The sequence below is a fragment of the Callorhinus ursinus genome, unplaced genomic scaffold, assembly GCF_003265705.2.
Source record: "Callorhinus ursinus isolate GAN/ISIS: 27379988/994484 unplaced genomic scaffold, GSC_fseal_2.0 scaffold65, whole genome shotgun sequence".
In the NCBI taxonomy this organism is placed as follows: domain Eukaryota; kingdom Metazoa; phylum Chordata; class Mammalia; order Carnivora; family Otariidae; genus Callorhinus; species Callorhinus ursinus.
In genome coordinates this window covers 3,258,838-3,279,609 of record NW_027397127.1, presented here as the reverse complement: position 1 = coordinate 3,279,609, position 20,772 = coordinate 3,258,838, and the positions used below count along the sequence as shown (strand labels likewise).

The 20,772-nt window shown below is 40.1% G+C and overlaps 2 protein-coding genes across 4 annotated transcripts in view; one reads left to right on the top strand and one right to left on the bottom strand.

The window, feature by feature from the left end:
- The window catches only part of TRPC5OS (TRPC5 opposite strand), a 57,842-nt gene extending 37,909 nt beyond the window's left edge, over positions 1-19,933 (top strand). For all 3 annotated transcript variants that reach the window (XM_073885741.1, XM_073885740.1, XM_073885742.1), the window contains 2 exons: positions 10,060-10,160; positions 15,800-19,933. In XM_073885741.1, the coding sequence (XP_073741842.1) occupies positions 16,096-16,440 (345 nt within the window). In that variant the 5' untranslated portion in view covers positions 10,060-10,160; positions 15,800-16,095 and the 3' untranslated portion in view covers positions 16,441-19,933. The remainder of the gene's footprint in view (positions 1-10,059; positions 10,161-15,799) is intronic.
- Positions 1-20,772, bottom strand: part of TRPC5 (transient receptor potential cation channel subfamily C member 5) — a 255,909-nt gene that overhangs the window by 72,418 nt on the left and 162,719 nt on the right. The window lies entirely within an intron of this gene.

Here is a 20,772-nt window from a genome sequence, read left to right as displayed (position 1 = left end):
AGTGAAGTCTAGTCAGAACCTAAGAGTCTAGTTAATGTATAGCAAGGGCCCGAGGCTAGTTAAGGGATAGTTTGTCCAGTTAAGACCTAGTTAGTTTACTTAAGGCCCAGCCAGGGCCAAAGCCCAGTTAAGGCTTCATCAGCCCAGTTAAGGCCTAGTGAGGGCTCAGTTGAGGCTTAGTCAGGGTTCATTTCAGGCCTAGTCAGAGCCCGAGACTGGTTAAAGCTTAGCTAGTTCACATAAGGCCTAACCAGGGTCTAAACATAGTTTTGGCCTAGCTAGAACCCATTTAAGCCCTAGCCAGGGTCAAAACATAGTTAAGGTATAGTTGGAGTCTAATTAAGGCCTAGCTGCAGCCTAAATTTAGAGAAGTTATAGTCAGAGTCTAGTTAATGGATATCAAGGTTCTAAAGCCCGGTTAAGACTTAATCAACCCAGGGGTGCCTGGGTGGCTCAGTCGTTAAGCGTCTGCCTTTGGCTCAGGTCATGATCCCAGGGTCCTGGGATTGAGCATCGCATCGAGCCCCACATCGGTCTCTTTAAGGCCTATTTAGCCCAGTTAAGGCCCAGAAGGGGCTAAACTTAGTTATGTCCTAGTCAGAGTGTAGTTAAGTCCTAACCAGAGCCTAAGCCCAGTTAATGCCTAGATAGTCTAGTTAAGGTGAAGCCAGGGCCTTACATCTTGTTAAGGCCTCACATCTAGTTAAGGCCTTGTCATCCCAGTTAAGGCCTATTTAGGCCCTCACTTTGTTAAGGGTTAGTCAAGACCAGGGTAACCAGCTTAATCCAGTTTGCCCAAGACTTTGCATATTTAGCACTGAAAGTTCTGGGTCCTGGAAAATCCCCTGGCCCCTGGCAAACCTGACTGATGGGGCACTCCAGTCAAGGCCTTTTTTTTTTTTTTAATTTAGTTTTATTATGTTATGTTAATCACCACACATTGCATCATTAGTTTTTGATGTAGTGTTCCATGAATCATTGTTTACGTATAACACCCAGTGCTCCATGCAGAATGTGCCCTCTTTAATACCCATCACCAGGCTAACCCATCCCCCCACCCCCCTCCCCTCTAGACCCTCAGTTTGTTTCTCAGAGACCAGTCAGGGCCTTTTAAAGAAAACTTTTCTTTGCCTTGGAGTTTACAAAGCACATTTGTAGTTTATGGTTTTGGTTTATACTTTACAAAACACATTTTCAGCATTATTTCATTTGATTAGTATAGCATCCATTTGAGATAGGTGTTACCCTCATCCCTGATGTGCAGATGAGTAAACTCAGGTTTAGAGAGAAGTGCCTTCCTCAGTGCTGTGCAGTCAGTGTCAAAGGTAGAGCTTAAACCAAACTTCAGAATGTTTGAATTCAAAAGCCGTGCCATTATTTTTTAAGCTACAGTAAAGGGGCATCTTCCCATAATTAAAAGTTGTCGAAATTACAAAAGTAATACTTGCTCAAGGCCCTTACCATCATCCCGTTTTCAGATCAGGAAAAGTGAGTTATGGCAAGCTTAAGTGACCTGCCCAAGGTAAGAAAACTTTTAAACTTAAACTCAGGTTTCTTTGCCTCCAAATTCCTTATTTTTCCCCTTTAAAGAGAATCTCTTTCCTCCATTCTTCCTGCTTGCTCAGTGTCAGGTACTTCAGTACGTGTCTGTGTGGCTGAGACTGTTTCGGGGTCTGCAGCTTTCAGAGATGTTTCCGTGCATACGTTATCTGAAGTCCATCAGGTGTTTGGTAGACTGTACTGGCATTGACACTTCTGTTTGCAGCCTGGGGTTTATCTGGTGACCTGATGCTTGTTGTCCCATGATGGCGAGTCTGTTGAGCCTGGCAGCAGAGCTGGCTTGGTAGTAGAGTTAAACCTCAAACACTTGATTTGCTGTGATCAAAGGACGAATACACTGAAGACAAACTTGGTCTCCTTAGGAATTCTCAGGAGGGTGACTGGATACATCCGTGTTATAATGACATTTTGGGGACCAGGGAAAGAAATCAGGCCTCCCTCTCTGTTACTGTGGGTTCTGCTGCCAGAAGGCACTGAGAACTTGGCTTGCCTTTTCCTGGCTGTGCCATTCTCTTGCCTCCTGTAAGCTTACCAGGGGTGACAGGTGTCTCTGTTAAAAAGCCTGTATGTAAATATAGCTGTATCTTGCACTGTGTTATCCTGAGGACAAAATAGTTGCCACCCCTGCAGAATGTAGCAGCTTCTGGATTGGATGCCAATGGTAGCAATGTGCCAAGCATGAAGTATCCTGTTCCCCCCACCCCTGCCAAATAAACACCGGCTTCCTCTTCAGTGGTACATTTCAAGGGACAGCCTCCACTCTGCTTGTGGAGATGGGGGGGGGGAGTGTGGCAGTGATAGAGGGGGGAGCTTGCAGTACGGGTGGTCAGTGGCCTGGATGGGGCACTGACTGGGAAAGAGGCCACTAGGATGCACTTCAGGGCCATAATTTCCTGCTTTTTGCCGTTAGGTTGCTTTGGAGAACTATTTGGTTCACTGTGTAATGCGAGAGGCAGACAGAGCTGGTTAGAAAGAAACAAATGATTTATTTCACTGAGCAGCTGGTAGATTCAAACGTTGCTTTCTTCCTTGGAGAGGACGCCATGTGGGAATGGCATTATTTTCTCTGACATGCACATGGCGACTCCCTACATAAGCTTTAGATGACTTCATGTGTTTGTATTTCCGTGAGCTGGTGAAGCACATTCAGCTTCAAGGCATTGGGTTAATGGCATAAGCAGGCCGTATCTCTGTCCTAAGAAAAGATCTGGAAGGCCTTTCCTGGAGGCCTGGGGGCTTTGCAGTACAATGTTGGAGGCTACGGAAAGGAAGCACAGAACTAGACTTCTGGTTCTACCACATTCCGGCTGTGTGACTCTGGGTAGATCGTTTTGTCTCTCTGGGTGTCAATTTTCCTAAATGTAAGATGGAGGTAATAAACTCTGTGTTGCCCTATCCATGCTATGTGGTAACTGTGGAGATCAAATGAGATATAATGTGAAAACAGTAGAAAAAGTATAAAGCCTTATAAAAAATGTGAGGAATTGTTAGTTCTATTATTCATTCAACAAATAGTTATTGAGTACCCACTGTGCGTGCTTAAATGAAACAGATCACTGTCTTGTTGGAGTTTACCTTCTGGAGTGGGGGGAGTCATAAAACAATAATCATAATAAATAAGTAAACTATACAATATATATATAGAAGGTGGCAAGTTCTAAGAAAATGGAAAAGGTAGAGCAGAATAAATAAGGAATAAGGAAGATTCAGGAGTGCCAGGTGCGGAGGGGGAAGTTAAATTTTTCAAAGGGTGGCACGTGTAGCTCTCGTTGAGAAGGTGAGATGTAAGCAGAGTCTGAAGGAGGGGAGGAATTTAGTCATTCAGATATCTGAGCAAAGAACATTCCAGGCAGAAGTAATAGCCGGTGTAAAGGGCCTACAGAGGAAGTGTTCCTGGTGAGTTTGAGGAATGGCCAAGTGGCCAGGATGGCTGGAGTGGAGGGAGGGGGAGAGAAGTAGAAATGAAGTTGCAGACTATATCGTGGAGGGCCATGTAGGCCATTATAAAGGATCTGGGCTTTATTCTGAAGGATAGGCAGAACCATTAGAGGAGGAGAGACATGGTCTGACTTACACTTTATTTTACTTATTTTTTATTTTTGAGAGAGAGGGCATGGGGAGGAGCAGAGGGAGGAGAGAGAGAGAGAATCTTAAGCAGGCTCCATGCCCAGCGCAGAGCCCAGCTCAGGGGTCGATCTCATGACCCTGAGCCAAAGTCAAGAGATGGATGCTTAACCAACCAAACCACCTAGCTGCCCCATTCTGACTTACATTTTAAAGGGCTCACTCTGGCTCTTGTGTTGAGAAGAGACTGGGGTGAGGCAAAGGGAATCCTGTGAGGAGGCTGTTGAAATAATCAGGGTGAGAGGTAGATGCTGGTGGCTCGCAGTGACAAGTTTTAGATTTTGAATATATTTTGAAGGCAGAGCCAAAAGGATATTGGCTTTGGATTGTGGGGAAAAGAAAAGAGTCAAACAAAGATAAACTCAAGATTTTTTCATCTGAGTAGCGAGAAGGATAGAGTTGCCATCTAATGAGCTGGAGAAGGCTCTAGGTAGAGCAGGTTTTGGAGGGAAGACCAAGGATCCAGTTCTGGATATACGGAGTTTCAGATATCACAGGTCAGCATGAAGGCAATTAAATACACAAGGAGGAAATTCTGGAGAAAGGTCTGAACTAGCTAAATAAATTTGGAAGTCATCTGTGTTATAGGTATTATTTACAGCCTGGAGGAGATCACTAAGGAAGTAATTATAGATGGAGCAGAGGAGGACCTGGGGAGTGATCAACCATGTCAAGGCTGGAAGCCACTGGGGACTTGGACAAGGGTACTTAAGTGGAGTGGCCATTATATTTCATTAAAAGTGTGTGTTTTAGAACAGAAATATTTAACCTGGTAATATCAGTCATGAGATAAGAGAGAGATTTTGTTCTTGTCGAGCAAAACTGCCTGGAGATTCCCCTGCCTCTAACTAATATTAAAAAGAAAACTGAGGAATCCTGAAAGGACAACTCCACCCAGCCTTTCATTTGAGGGCTCTTGCCAGACCAAAGAGCTGGGGCCCTGATGTGCTTTTCTGAGTCCCAAGCATATAGGTAATGGGATGAGCTCTTTACCCATGTTTAAAATGCCAACCTTTGGCCCTTTTATGAACCTTGAGAGGTAGAGGAATGAAATCTTCAGAGGGAAAGGAAACAACGAATTCATGCCCAAGGGCAAAACATTTTTCTTTATAGGATATTAAGAAATGTTTTTTCTGCCTCCCTTCCTCCAGTTTATTCTGATTGTGTTTATCTCAGAGGTCAGAAATGGAGAAGTCTTATTTTTTATTTCCATGGAGCAGCATATGGTCCTTGGGTGATTTTAAGGTTCATGTAGATTTTTGGTATCTCTCCTTTTTACTAGAATGTTCTGACTATAGGTGCACTCTGGGTACAATAGTATGTAGGGATGAGGACAATGGAATGGTTATCCTCAAGGGGATTTGTGGCCTATGAGCCACTTGGTAAGCCACCCACCATGGCCATATGGTGTTCTTGTTGCAATCTTAACGCTGTTTCTTATTCTGTTGGTGATTAGGAGCTGCCCAGAGCATTACTAGGCGGACCACAGTGTAAAGGACAGCACAGAGGGTAGAGAGCCTAAAGAATCAGATTCTCACTGTTGCTCTGCTACTAACCAGCTGTGTAATCCCGGCAAGTTACTTATCGATGATGCGTCTTCACTTCCTCAGTCGTAAAAAAGGAATAATCCTTGTTGCACAGGATGTTATCAGGATTAAATAAGTTAATGTACGTGAAGGTACTTGAGGATATAATTAGCAGAAGGAGGAAATGACGAAACACAGATGAACTACCAAGGGAGGTTATAGAATCATATTTTGAGATCATTAAAAACAGAAGCATTCTTCCTTTGGTGGATAAGTAGTAAGCACATTTGCAGGCAGAAGGAAGAACTATACGGACTCTGATCTTTTTTCCAGGTGGAAAAAGAAACGAACCAGGTCTCTCCTGGCAAACTGGCATTTGCCACAGAAACAGAGAGGAGGCCATGACTGGTGCATAGTCTTGCTCTTGTCAAATTTCTGAGAAGTATTCTTGAAACGCAGGACTAAAGCCAGGCTTGAGATGGTAGAGAATAAAAAGCACACAAAGATCTATGTATGATGCTCCTTTTCTTACCCAAACGATTCACGTAGGAAGATCTCAAAGTCTGGGCTGGTTCAGGTGAAGTCATGCTAGACACAGGGTAATGGCCTTCATTTTCTTGCCTTAATGACTTTGCCAGTTACTTTCTAAGGGAATGTTTCCAAGGAATAAGCTAGTTAATGCTTTGAAAGATGCATCACCATAAGACCAAGCAGAGGGCCTTCTCCACGCAGCTGGCCCTATACTGGAGGAATAGTCAATGAGCAGTCTTGACGTGTAGCCAGCTTCTCCCTGCCAGAGCTAGGAGCCAGAGTGCGTGCATGCTTCAAAGGCAAGAAGGAGTTAGGCTAGGAAGATCCACTAATCCTCAAGGATTCCCTACCTGATTGGCCTCAGGTCTTCTGGAAGGATGACCTGTGACCAAGAGTCACAAGACAGTCCTGCTCCCTCATATCTTTACCCAAGTTCAAAGTCATGTTAGTTCTAACCATGAGATAAATTGTTATCTCTGGCCCTTCCTTCCAGTTTTTGTAATACCTGCAGCTCCTCCACTCCTACCTTCAAGGGGTCACTAGTCAGTACTTGGGATGCACCACTCGCCAGTTCCCGGATCCCAGAATTTCTTCAGAACAATTACATTAGCTAGCATTTATTAAGAGCTTCCTATATAGCAGGCACCATTCTATACTCGTTGCGTATATTAACTCATGTTGTTCTCACGACCCTTATTACCTTCATTTTGCAGATGAGAAACTGAGGCAGAGCAGCCTTACTGCCAGAGTAAGGTAGTACTCTAGTACTCTCCCTTCTACCTGGAAGGTAGTAAGTGGAAAAGTTGAGATTCAAACACAGATCTGTTTGACACAGATCCTACCCTTACAACCACTAGCATCACGTGACTGTCTCTCCCAAAGAAAATTACACGAACAAACAACGGCGATTTGCCTTTTTCCTTCTCAGAAAGCTGAGAGGAGATGTGAAAATAGAATCCCTTTTCCTGTTACTTCCAAGTTTTGTTCTTATTTCCCTTATTTTAGACCATGTCCTCTGCACTGGTAATATTTAAAAGCCAAGAACCTTTCTAGAAGTAGTACAGCTCTTTTTAGGCTCTCTGAGGTGGGGGGTGGTGGTGGCTGTGGGCTTCTCATAATAGCCAAGATTCAGGGACAAGCCTGTGCAGGGTCCCACCAAACCAAGATGGGGGGGCTGTTCTCCCGTTTGAATAGTTTTGAGGAAACTCTTTTGTCTGTCTAGGAAAATAACTAAGAGATACATTTTCAAAAGTGGTTGTTTTTCTCCAGTGACTAAGTTGTTTTTCGGAACGGTAAGCAAGAATTTGTGATTCTCTCTGCAGCAGTGAGCAAATTTGGAGGAGGAGGAAAGAAATTCAGTAGAATTCAGTTTAAATTGACCATAAGGACATTTCCTACTCCCTCTCTTTCCAGTTTCTGTTTTGAATTTTTCATATATTTTCAAGAAGGGACCATGTTTAGCTCTTCAGCTGCACAATTCTTTCCTTTTTCTCTTGATAAATTAAAGATGGTTCATGGGGATTTTAAATGTCAGATCCTATAACAGGCAAATGCCTTATTGCACACAGTTTTTTTTTTTTTAAAGGCATAGTTTTGTCGCTTAAAAAAAAAGAGTTTAAAGGGTAAACACTTGTTTTGTTCATTGTAGCCCCTCAGAGAGCACCAGCTATGTCAAAATTACAAAATTTTTCAGGGCGCCTGGGTGGCTCAGTCACTGAAGCTTCTGACCCTTGATTTCGGCTCAGGTCGTAGTCTCAGGGTCGTGAGATTGAGCCCCGTGTCAAGCTACACACTGAACATGGAGCCTTCTTGTCCCTCTCCCTCTGCTCCTCCCTCTGCTCCTCCCCAAGCTCCTGCTCTCTCTCTCTTTCTCTCCCTCTCAAACAAACAAACAAATAGATAAATAGAATCTTTTAAAAAAAATTATAAGATTTGTCCTTTGGGGACAAGGACCTCTTGATGTTTTCCTCAGGGGTGAGGACAGCAATGAGAAGTAATGTCTGGGGGGTGTTTTTTTTTTTTTTTTTAATCTGTATCGAATGCGTGTATCCAAATGGTACTGCAGCACCAGAGAAGGGAGGATTATGAAAAAATTTACTGTTTGTAGATAGGAACCTGGCACCTACACTCACCAAAGGCGCACTTTAATCTCTCTCACATAACTGCCTCTGTTCCCCCTGGATATGAACTAATTTACCTTGCCTGTTGCAGAGAAGCTTATCTACTATAAACATAGACCCAGAGGATTTGTATTCCTTTGCTCCTTTTCTATCCTACTGTTAAGACACTTATTGTCAGTTTGCTAGTTATGAGCATCACAAAATAGCAGGGTAGGACTATCAGCTAAAAGAAAAACGATGGCTCTTGATTAGTTGTGCTGACAAAAATGTCCTAAGAGTGAGATTAATAAAACCTATTAATAAAAATTAATAAAAACCTATGGGGTTAAAAACCCTAGTTATCGGATGGCTAGCTTGCTCTCTGTCCCAGCTGTCTTTCTGAGCTACTTGTAAGATGTGGGTCATCTCATCTTGTGTCAGTTTATAACTCCATCTAGCTATAAGGCTCTCTTGCTTTACTTAGCACTGACCTGAGGTAGAGAGCCACATGGGCCAAAGGGACCCTGCTCTGTACCTTCAGATTTCATTCCATTGTCATTGGCTGTGATGACTGGCTTGCTAAACACTGCCAAGATTCTCATCACTGTCTTGCTGTCCTTACTGGTTTTACAGGAAAGAGACCCAAAATTAAAAGTAAAACATTTTTTTGAGATATACATACAGTGAAGCACACAAATTTTAAGGGTAGAGCTGAATGTTTTTTTAAAAACATATGTAATCATATTATGACATAGAACCTTTCTAGCACCCCAGAAAGCTGTTTTCATATCCCTTGCCAGTCAATAATCCTCCAGCCAAAGATAACCACTTCATTCACTTCCATTTCATAGACTTGTTTACTTATTTTAAAATTTCATGTAAATGGAATTATACAATATGCACTTTTATGCATCTGGTTTCTTTCAACATTCTTGTACATGTTTTTTGGGGGGACATTTGTACATTTTTCTTTTGGATATTGAAGAGTAGAATTACAGAGTCATGAGATAGAGGTATGTTTGGTTTTAGTAGATACTGTCAAATAGTTTCCTTTTTTTAAAGATATTTATTTATTTATTTGTTTGTTTATTTATTTATCAGTGAGCGTTAGCGAGAGAGAGAGAGAAAACGCACAAGCAGGGGGAGCGGCAGGCAGAGAGAGAAGCAGGCTCCCCGCTGAACAGGGAGCCCGATGTGGGGCTTGATCCCAGGACCCTGGGATCATGACCTGAGCTGAAGGCAGACGCTTAACAGACTGAGCCACCCAGGCATCCCTGTCAAACAGTTTCCTAAAAGTACTTATTACCACTTAACACTTTCACCAACAATGTATGAGAGTTCCAGTTGCTCCATGTTCTTCTCAATGCTTGGTACTGTCAGTTTTTTTCCATTTTAGCTATTCTTTGGTGGGGTTTTGTGTGTCTTATTGTAGTTTTAATTTGCATTTTTCTTATGTACTGTAATGAAAGCCTACTCATATGCTTATAGGCCATTTGGATTTTCTCATCTGTGAAGTGCCATTTAGTTTGTTTTTTTTTTTTTAAATTGGGCTCTTTTTTTAAATTGGATTCTCTCTTTTTCTTATTGATTTGAACGACTATAAAAAATACATGTGTATATTGGATACAAGTCCTTCATTAGATATACACATACATACTGTGAATATTTTTTTCCAGTCTGTGGTTGGCCTTTTCACCCTCTTAAGGGGTCTTTTAATAAATGGAAGTTATTTATTTTTATGAAGTCCAGTTTATCAATCTCCTTTCATAGTTAATATTTTTTGTGTCAAATAAGAAATCTTTGCCTACCAAGGTCAAGAAGATATTTGCGTATGGTTTGATCTTGAAGATTTATTGTTTTATCATTCATGTTAGGTCTATGATCCATTTACAATTATTATTAATTTTGGTATGTGGTGTGTAATGGATTAGAAATTTGAGAAGCCTGAAATTCAGGATTAGTTTTCTCTACTAGCCTCAAATATTATGCAGATTTCTCCTTTTCCACAGTAGAGTCCTTCTGCCTTGGGGCCAAACCTCATCTTCAACTTGTGCCCAGAATGAGCAAATGTCTCATGAAGAAAAAAGCTCTGGATGACCAGCTCACTTAGGAAAGGCTCTGTGCTCTCAGAAATTTTAGTTCCTCTTGTCCTTGTTTCCACAGATCAGGGATATCTTTACATATTGATTTTGCAGTTTATCCTTCTTTTTGTTCTTTAGTTTGTGACAGGAGCATTCACATCCCCGCTTGAAAGCGGAAGTCCGGAAAACATTCACGGGCTGGAACCTTGACTTTCTCATCCATCTCAGCTCTATCACAGGTGAGTAGTTTGAGTGTTTGGGCCAATTCAGTAGGTCAGTGGAAGGGCAGATAAAATGGACACAGCATTTCTTCCACAGATGATGAGGATCCCTGAGGGCACCAATCAGGCTGTTGCCATCCCTCCGCCTTAGGGCTCATAGTCAGCTTGGAATTCGGCCAGCTTCCAGGGATGGCAAATGAGATTTCTTTCCCTGCTCAGAATGAGATGTCAGCTCTGGCCTGAGTAAGGCAAATTTTGCTCCTATGTAGCCACCTGAATTGGTGCCCTCCGGCATAGGACTTCAGGAGTCAGACTTGGGCTGACTTTTGGTTCTGCATCTTTACTTAACCATGTGACTGTGGGCAAGTTTGTTAATTTCTCTGATTCTCAATTCTTTCATCTGTAACTTCATAGGGTTACTGTGAGGATGAAATGTCCTAATATAAGACAAGCGGATTTCACAGAAACATAATAGGTCTTCTACAAATGTGAGCGTTTATTAGAATAATTATTCATGGGCATGTCATCTCATCTGATATATGGTTCTTGAGGCTGGGGATTATGCTTGGTTAAATTTTTAGAAGGAGTAAAATTTACATGCAGTGAGATGCACGAATCTTATGAGTACTATTTAATGAGTTTTGACAAATGCATATTCATATTTTTGTAACCCAAAATTCTAACATATAATCATTACCATCACCCCAGAAAGTTCTCTTATGCCTCTTCCCAATCAGTTCTCCTCTAGATGCAACCACTTTTCTGAATTTTTCCATCATAGGTCATTTTGCATTTTCTAGAATTGCATATGAGTGGAATCTTACAGTATGTATTCTTTCATGTCTGGCTTCTTTTATTAAGTATAATGTTTTTGATATCCATTCATGCTATGGTCCCTATCAGTAGTGGCTTTCTTTTTCTTGCTGATTAGTATTACATTGTATGAATATACCACATTTTGTTTATCCATTCTCCTTTTGATTGACAGCTGGGCTTTTTCCACTGTTGGTTTTCTTTTTTTTTTGCTATTATGCATAAAGCTGCTATAACCATTCTTCTAAAAGTCTTTTTGTGAATTTAATTTCTCTTGGTTAAACAACTCAGAGTGAAATTGCTGGGGATCAAGGTGGGTGCTTGCTTAGTTTTGTAAGAAACCGCCAGACAGTTTCAAAGAGGTTGTACCATTTTATATCCCACAAGCAATGTGTGAGAATTCTGGTTGCTCTACAGCTTTGTCAACATCTGGTGTTGTCAGTCTTTAATTTTTAACCAGTTAATTAGTATGTTGTGGTGTCTTATTGTGATGTTAATTTGTATTTCTTTGATGACGAATGATGTTGACTATTTTTTCATGTGCTTATTAGCTATTTATTTTTCTTCCTTTGTGAAATGTTTGTCCAAATCTTCTGCCCATTTTTAATTGGTTTATCTTTTTATTATTGAGTTGTAGGGGCACTGTTTTTTTATTGGGGTATCATTGGCATAGAACAGTATATTAGTTTCAGGTATATGACAGAATGATTTGGTCTTTGTATATATTGCAAAGTGATCACCACAATAAATGTCAGTAATATCTGTCACCATACATAGTTACAAAACATTTTTTCTTGTTATAATTTTTGAGATTTATTCTTAGTAACTTTCAGATATGCAATACAATATTATTCACTATAGTCACCATGCTGTACGTTACATCCCTGTGACTTACTTATTTTATAATGGTAAGTTTGTACCTTTTGACTCCATTCACCCACTTCACCCACTGTCCACCCCCCAGTAGGGCTCTTTGTATATTCTGGTTACAAGTTCTTTGTCAGATAGATGTTTTATGGATATTTTCTCTCAGTCTGTGGACTGCTGCTCATTTTATTTACCGTGTGTTTTGATGAATTGGTTTATCTTTGTACCCTTTGCTATCTCCATTCATGGCTGCAACTTGATAATATTTTCTGAATGAAAGAGCTGAAAGTTGTCCCTTCCTCCTGCCTATAGGTACCATAATGCAAAAACGTACTGCATGCATAACGAGAAAGGGATGGTTAGGGGAGCTTTCTTAGGTTGGAGGGTGAGAAATCTGAGATGATATTTAAACTGAGAACAGAATGACAAGAAGCCATTTTTTTTTTTTTCCTGGGGAAAGGGATTGCAGGCAGAGGGAACAGCTAATAAAAGGGCCCTTAAGGAACCCTTAAACACTGTTGGTGGAAATATAAATTGGTATAGCCACTATGGAAAACAGTATGGAGCTTCCTCAAAAAATCAAGAATAGAACTACCATATGACATAGCAATTCTACTTCTGGGTATTTATCTGAAGAAAATAAAAACACTAATTTGAAAAGACACACACACCCCATGTTCATTGCAGCATTATGTAATTGCCAAGGTATGGAAGCAGCATATGTGTCTATCAGTGGGTGAATTTCAGAAAAGAAGATGTGGTTTATATACACAACAGAATATTACTTAGCCATAAAAAGAAAGAGATCTTGCCATTTGCAACAACATGGATGGATCTAGAGGGTATTATGCTAAGTGAAATAAGTTGGGCAGAGAAAGACAAATACTATATGATTTCACTTACATGTGAGCTCTAAAAAACAAAACAAATGAATAAGCAAAACAAAACAAAACTCATAGATAACAGAGAACAGATTGGTGGTTATCAGAGCAGAAGGCGGTTGGGTTGTGGGCAAAAGGGTGAAGGGGGGTCTGCTGTATGGTGATGGATGGCAACTAGATTTATTGTGGTGATCCCACTTTGTAATATATGCAAATGTCAAATTACTATGTTGTATACCTGAAACTAGTTTAATGTTATATACCAGTAAAAAAGAAATAAAAATAAAAACAAAAAGACTTAAGAAATATATTTTAAAAAATGGCCCTTAGGGTAAGTTGGGGCTAGGCACAAACTATCCAACATATCCCCTTTCAGGCGCCCTAAGGTCTCAGGGGTTACTTGCTTTAAAATTATCACAACTGGAATAAGCTGATGCTATAGTCTTACTCTTTCTTAGTACTGCAGTACTTAGCAGTTTCTCAACACCCTCCTTGTCTTCTCCAAGCCCCCAGGTCCTAGGTTCCAAGATGCTTTGAAGCTAGGAATTGTGGATTAGTTAACACAATGGTCAACAGGGTTAAGGCTAAGTCAGGATATTATTTTCCACTCAAAGGTGACCAAGTGATTGAAGAAGTAAATCAAGGTTTGCATAAGTAAAAAGTAACTACATTTATCTTTATAAAACAGCAAGCTATGAAATGTTCCACCTTTCTGCTTTTTACATTTAGATTGTATAATGTAAAACTTTTTCAATACAGTATCAACTCAATAAGTGGAATATAATTTATTTTTGAAATTTTTCCCAGTTTAGGGAGAGAGAGAAGACAAGATGCCGGGAAGGGATAGTGGAAGAAGGAGATACAGAGAGAGTCAAATAGAATGAAACACATAGGTGAATAAATGGAGGTCTGTTGACCAAGAGGAGGAATGTCAGAGTCCTAGAGGGAGGTAGAGATGCTGAGGAAAAAAACAAAACAAAACAAAAAACACCTGGGTGAAGGAGAAGCCAGAAGTTAAATCGGTTTTGTGTGAGTGTATTCCTCTAGTAATATTTAACAAACGCCTTTCTTCTGTGTTTCCCTTCTGATCCATAGTCTACATTAATGCCAAATTCTTCTCACAGTTTCTTTACGTTATTTCCTTCCACCAGACTGATTTTTCTCTAGTCAAAATGCAGAGATTCTTTAAGCTAATAAAATAACCTCCAGTGCCCATTCTCCCATATTTCAGATGAGAAGTTATCTCCAACCATAGTCATGCCTTCTGGTCATAATTGTTGTGACCCTTCTCGAGGCAAGCTTCACATCTACTGTCAGGATTTTAGACCAAAAAGGAAAAAAAAAAAGTATGGTTCTGAAAGAACTTATTTTAAGTGGAGGTAGTATATAACTGAGTGGGTCAAAGCAGGCCCCGTGGAGACCAGCAAGCTCCATCTGAAAATCACAGTTCATCTGGCCAGTGGTTTGCTGGACTCTGATAAAGGTCTAAGGAGTACAATTAGCCAGAGGTAGTGCCTGTGGTTTGCTGGGCCCTGCTCTGGTCAGAACTGATGGAAATAGGGCATTGATAGATTTGGCAATATCCTAAAAGGAGTGAAATGGATGGCTGCTTCCTAATACTTTCCACTAGGAAAAGCTCAACTGAGGCTAGAGAAATAAAAGCAGCCCCATTTGCAGGACTGGCGGCTAGAAATTCAATGTGTATATGTACCCAAGGAAACACTTGGTCAAAATATATAGCTAAACTGATCAGCCATGGACTGAAGATGTATGTTATAATAAATGGAACATTACAGACTGGACTATTGCAGGAAAAACAATCTGGTGAAGGGAGATAAGAAAAGAAATCAATGAAAGAAATTTAGCAATTCATGTAGGACATGTACCAACTCGTCAGAACAGGAAGACAGAATGATCTATTTAGAGTAAAAGAAGAGACAATCTGACCCCCAAAACTAATGTGGACTCTACAGTCCTGGGGACTCCAAGTCCCAACTCAACTCCCTTGTCAGTTCAATTTAAGGTCACAGAATGGGCCCGTGAAGCCTCATGGCATTTGGACATGAATGTCCTAGGTAAGCAGAGGGGAAAGAGTGGGGGAAAATGTATGAATCAAACAAACAAGTGAGTAAGCGATATGAGACATGTCACATTACTAAAAACTTGCATCTTCAACAACTCATTTTTTTCTTTTTTAAAAAAGATTTTATTTATTTGCCAGAGAGCGAGCGAGAGCGCACAAGCCAGGGGAGCAGCAGCAGGCAGAGGGAGATGCAGGCTCCCCTTGAGCAGGGAGCCTGTTGCGGGAGTTGATCCCAGAACCCTGGGATCATGACCTGAGCCTAAGGCAGACGCTTAACCAACTGAGCCACCCAGGCGTCCCAACAAACTCATTTTTAAGAGGAGTGGGGCATGTTAAACCAGACTAATGTGTGAAGTAGATGATACTGGGCCAATCTTTAGATTTTTAATTAAAGAATACTACCATATAGAAGTATAAACTTCCTCAGGAAGAGGGTTTGCAGAGCACACCAGACATGCAGATGAGAATAGTATGTTAATGGCTTTAGACAAAATTGAAGGAACTAGCTGCTAGATATGCAGTATTGGCAGTAATAGGAAATGACCAAGGAACTACTTTTATTTCAGAGGTCCAAAATTTGGCAAAAGACACAGACTGTGGAACTTTCATTTCACACATTCCCTAGGCTGCAGGGCCAATTGGAAACCTTAATGAATGGAAGACTTAAAACACAGAAAGAATTTAGCAGCACCAGATATAAATGGCAATGAGGTAAAGTGCTAATAAAGACAGACTTAATTGAAAGACTCTGAATGAATGTAACCTCCTCAATAGAAATGTTCAAGAAAGATGGACAAAAAACCTATGCTCACTTTATTCTCAAATCCTCTAAGAAGAGAGAAAGATGAGAAGTGTGAAGAAAAGAGAGCATGAGTAGTATATCCTCATAAGGCCATCCAAAAGGAGGATCGGTAACTAGGGATACTCTTTCAACCTTATCCTATAGCCAGAACCTGTAGGACAGATAAAGGCTCAAGAATAATAATTTTTATATTTCTCTTTTCTATTATTAGATCTGCTTTGCTGTTTTCTTTTGGCGGTGGGAATCTCTCTGGTGGTCATTATAATAGCAGTTTACTGCCAACACAAACAAGAGCATCGTATGTTAAGTTTTGTGGGAGGTTCACCAACTTTATCAAAAAGTGCTGTAGGACCACTGGCCTCATTCTGTACTTGATCATATCAACAGCTTCATTTCTCAGCCAAACCAACCATAGAACCATTGCTAGCCCCATAGGATCCATTATCACCAAGAGCCCATTTGCTACAGCTTTCAGTAATATTTATCTACTGAGGAGATCGTTGAGGCATGGAGTCTGTGTCCATCCCCGTGCTGATTACTGGACTTGTTGATTGTGTAGCCCAGTTAATAAGAATAGCTGAAGAGCTTGTACAGCTGATTGCACAAGAACAAGTTCCTTGTGTAGAGCCAAATTGTGTAGAGCAAAATGATAGAGCAGAAGAGATAGAAGTGGGTGCATCTCCTGAGGAATCTTCGCTCCCAGACCTTGCTGATTTCTCAGACTTAGACTCAATACTTACACCAAGAGAAGATGAAGACCTAATCCTTGACATAGATCAAGCGATGTTAGATGTGGAAGACTTATATGAAGATGTACTCTCCAGTGTAAATGAGGACCTAAGAAGTGGTTAAGACCTAATTGGCCCCCAGCAGCATGTGAGCAGTGATTGTTTTTCTGTTTTAAATAGATTCTGATTTTTCTGAGTATTAACAATGTTTGTTTTCTCCTAGTTCTGTACATTTTCATTACTAATAGCTTATAGAACAAGTAATACTAGATTTACTTCCAGTAGAAGCTGGTCTCTTTTCTTCTTTATATTTCTTTTAAAAGCTCTGACTTTAGCCATATGGCTCTTTCTCTACCTGTTCTTGTTCTCCTGTTGGGGTTCCTAATAACAGAAGCAAATAATACCAAAAAAAGAAACTCCTCACCTAACAATGGAGTGAAGACCTCATGGACTCTATCATGTGTTGGAACCCAGTGTCATCATTCTGCGAATGGAAACCAAAAGGAGAATATCCCCCAAGATGGTATTGTAATGAATACATCACACTGACAGGACAGCGTTGGGACACTTTTATTTGAAAAGATGTAACTCCTCACTAGGCCTTTAGGAGAGGATGTGTCAACCAAAGAATGCTAGAGCAGACTAGGGGAAGCAATTCTGAAAAAGCACCATCTATCAGATAATAAAACTGTAGAAAGGTTTTCAGATAACTTTTGCCAGGGAGAAACCTTTGAAAAAGCTGAGGCCAAGAGGTTCCAATGCAGGATTATTCCCTCAAATGATGACCCACACTACAACTAGTCTTCAATATTGTTCCCCAAATGGAAAGGACGAATTACATCAAATAACAATGAGAGGAGTAGTAGTACTACTAACAGGTCTAAACAGAGCCCCATGAAGAGTGTTCACCAATGGAGTCAAACCCTTATGGCATTGGCTCAGATGTGATGGTCCACAAATAGAAGTGGATAAAGTGTATCTTCTTGGGTATAGCTAGATTTATAAAGAATAGCTGATAGGCTTATTATAGGGTACCTGTTGCCACCTGGACATAGAAATCTTAACTGTTGACAAATGGGAGCAATAATGAATTTGAATAAAATATGGACTGGTATTTAGCCCTAATAATTCTACAAATACCAGAAGGCTAAAATGCAATAGTTGGAGGACCCCCCTCCCCATATCAAAATAGAAAGAGACCCAATAAATGTGTGGGAAATTCACTGCTCATACTAATTCCATGCCATATAGTAATCTTGCTTCCATTTGGAAAAATAGCTACCCTTCAGACAAGCCCATGGACACTATGGTCCTCCTTCCCAGAGAATGGCATTTGCATCTTAACAACGTTGGCAACAACTAGGTAAAGGCATAGTAGTAGTTAGGGCAAATTGGCGCATTCAAATTGTGAAGAAATGACATGTGGAAGTTAATCCATGCTGGTGGAAACCAGAATATACCCAATTCGTATAGAGTTCTAAAGCATGTTATTAGCAAATAGATTAAAAATACGTTGAATACAGATAGATTCATAACTAACCAACATGACAGATGCTGCATCTAATCCTAAGTGAGGTCTACATACAGGGATAATTAGCTGCTTTTTAAAGGTAAACGTGGGGGAAATTAGAGATCTGATGTGGATAAGCAGTGGCAGGAGAAACAAAGTCAATTTCACCACTGAATTTCAGGGTGAGTATATGTAACAAATTAAAGAAGGAGACTGCTGTATCAAAAAAAAAAAAAAAAAAAGCTACCACAGATCCTTTTGAAAATGAGAGGCACTTAGGTAGCTACTCAAACATGTTGTTATGAGAAAGTTCCACAATAGACTGCTACGTGGGGTAGATGAGGATCCGGGACACTTAAATGGGTGCACAAAAACACAAAGAGGAGAAATAGAAGTTCTATCATCAAGCAGCTACCGTGGGTAATTACAAGCCAGACCAGACAGCAGATTGAGGGACCTCACTGCTGTACTAATTGGACAAATTGAGCCTTACTTTCCTAGGGTAGGGGACTCTAGCTATTGCAGTATGTCCAACCAAGAAGAATCACAGAGGAATTGGAAAAAAGTTAAAAGATAGAATCTGTGCCTTAATTAAAGTTTTGGAAACAGCTGGGAAGATATATACTCTCCACTAGGAATTTGGACTTTAGGAAATTGGCTCTAATTTTGTGCCAAAATAAAACCCAAAGCAGGAGTACTTGGGCAAGATCAGGAAACATCCAAGGAGAGACCATCAGTCTGCTACAAATTCTATTTAGCGAACAATTTCACTGTAAATGGACAGATCTGGTGCTCTTCAAATATGATTGATACCGAACGGTAGCTGTTCCCCTATGTAGAACTCTGGAATATAGATGTTATAACAGATTAGTGTGAGCTCATTAAAACTGTTAATATTAATGAGAGAACACAAGCAAGCATACTAACTAAAGCTGGCCATCAAAATACATCAAGAGAAATCTGTGGGACTACTCCAGACCTTGAAACAAGATAAAGCTTGAACCAGCCCTATAAAGCAACTAATGCTCAACATGGTCCTTATGTGTCAAAGCTGGAAGATGCTACAACCTCATAATATGTGAAGCTGGCTAGCCTCCTGGCAGATGAGTCATGTGGAAAGATTGTACTACAATGGCACCTCAGGATTAGATAAAATATATTGGATGTTTGCTTTGATTGTGTGATTACATGTGTTTAAGAACTGTTAAGATGTAAACCCGCAAAAAAAAAAAAAAAGATGTAAACCCGCAAAAAAAAAAAAAAAAAGATGTAAACCCGCTCCAAACAATGAGTTGTTATATTAAGTATGATTAGGTTGATAGTGGTAAGAAGTAAGTATAGGCAATAATAAAATACTTAGGAATAAGAGCTAGTAAGGAAATATTTTCAGGAGAGAGTGATAAGAAGTAAGTGTAGGCAATAATAAAATACTTAGAAATAAGAGCTAGTAAGGAAGTATTTTCAGGCGAGAGAAGAAAAGCAGTAAGTTGTATAGAATAGTCATGCAGCTATTTAGGATGGTAAGCCATGGTATAGAGTTAGTTCCTAAGCAGGTTTATGAACAAAGCCGTGCTTTTATCCTATGCAGATCAGCCAACCCTAAGTCGTTGATATTGATAGAAATAGCTGGTTGGCGATCCACACAGGTCATGCACTTAAAAGCCCAATTAGAAGGAGATATATTACTTAACTTGGCAGTCCACCTATTGGATACCTCTGATTGGAATCCTGGATTTCTCCTCCAGGAGAATGGAGAGAATGGCTGGTCCTTTATTTAAACTAGCCCTTTTCTGGATCTTCTTGAGACTAACACCAAAGCCAGTTCTTGTATGGCACGGAGGGATAGAGAGGGAGACAGGCTCGTCATTCTGAGACAAGCTTGAGGGTGTGAAAACCAAGGGAGAAAAGTTGGGAGATGGCAATGAATTGGGAAGCATTAGTCTTTATCCTTGGGTGTTTTGGCTAACTTGCTTGAGATGTTGCGACTACATAATTGTATCCTTATGTGATGATTAATGCCAGACATTAAATTAGAATTGAATATCATCCTTGTTATTGATCCACACCGTTTTATTGCTATGTGCTTTAACAGATTTTAACTAATAAACTTTCATTCATAAATCAAAGAACTTGTGTTCATCTTAAATTACCTGGTGGTGAATTTGGAGGTCCCAAACGAGCATAAAAGAAGCCCACGTGGCAGAAGATGGATTACACTCAGAGACAGTATTGTACCAGGAGTTGAAAGTTCTACTTCTGGCTTTGTCAGATAATCCTGAACAAATCTCTGAAATATAGTCCTTTTTTGTTTGTAAAATGAGTTATAATAATTTTTCTGTCTACCTTCAATGGTAATAAGGAAGAAATACAGTAATAAAATTTTCAAAGACTTTGGTATAATATATCTGACAATGGGACAATATATGAAATCAGGACTTTTTAGGAATATCTGAAAAATGTCTGTATGACAATACCTGAGAGTCTGTGTGACATGTAAAGATTTTCCAATAGTTTTACACCTGTTTTCTAAGAGATTAGAGCTTTCTTCTTTTATTCCATGTGAAAGTTGTAGATTGGAATCAGCTTTTGTTTCACTCTTCTGGGCTTTTTTTTTTTTTTTTTTAAGCACCTAGTTAGATTCTTTGTGGGAGTCCACTCCAGTGCAAGTAGGAATAGTAATGAGGAAAAACCAACAATGAAAAAGCCTTCCAGGAAATAGTAAATTATATTCCACTAAGGCTAAGATTTTGTTCCTGAGGGGGTTATGTAATTCTGAACACTACTAACCCACTCTTACCCAATTAGATTTTTACAATGATTTTTTTTACATCAAAGTTGACTATTGTGTTCTTTTTTTTTTTTAAGATACTGATTCATTTGAGAGAGAGAGCAAGTGAGAGAGAGTGTGAGCATGAGTAGGGGGATTGAGCAGGGCAGAGGGAGAGA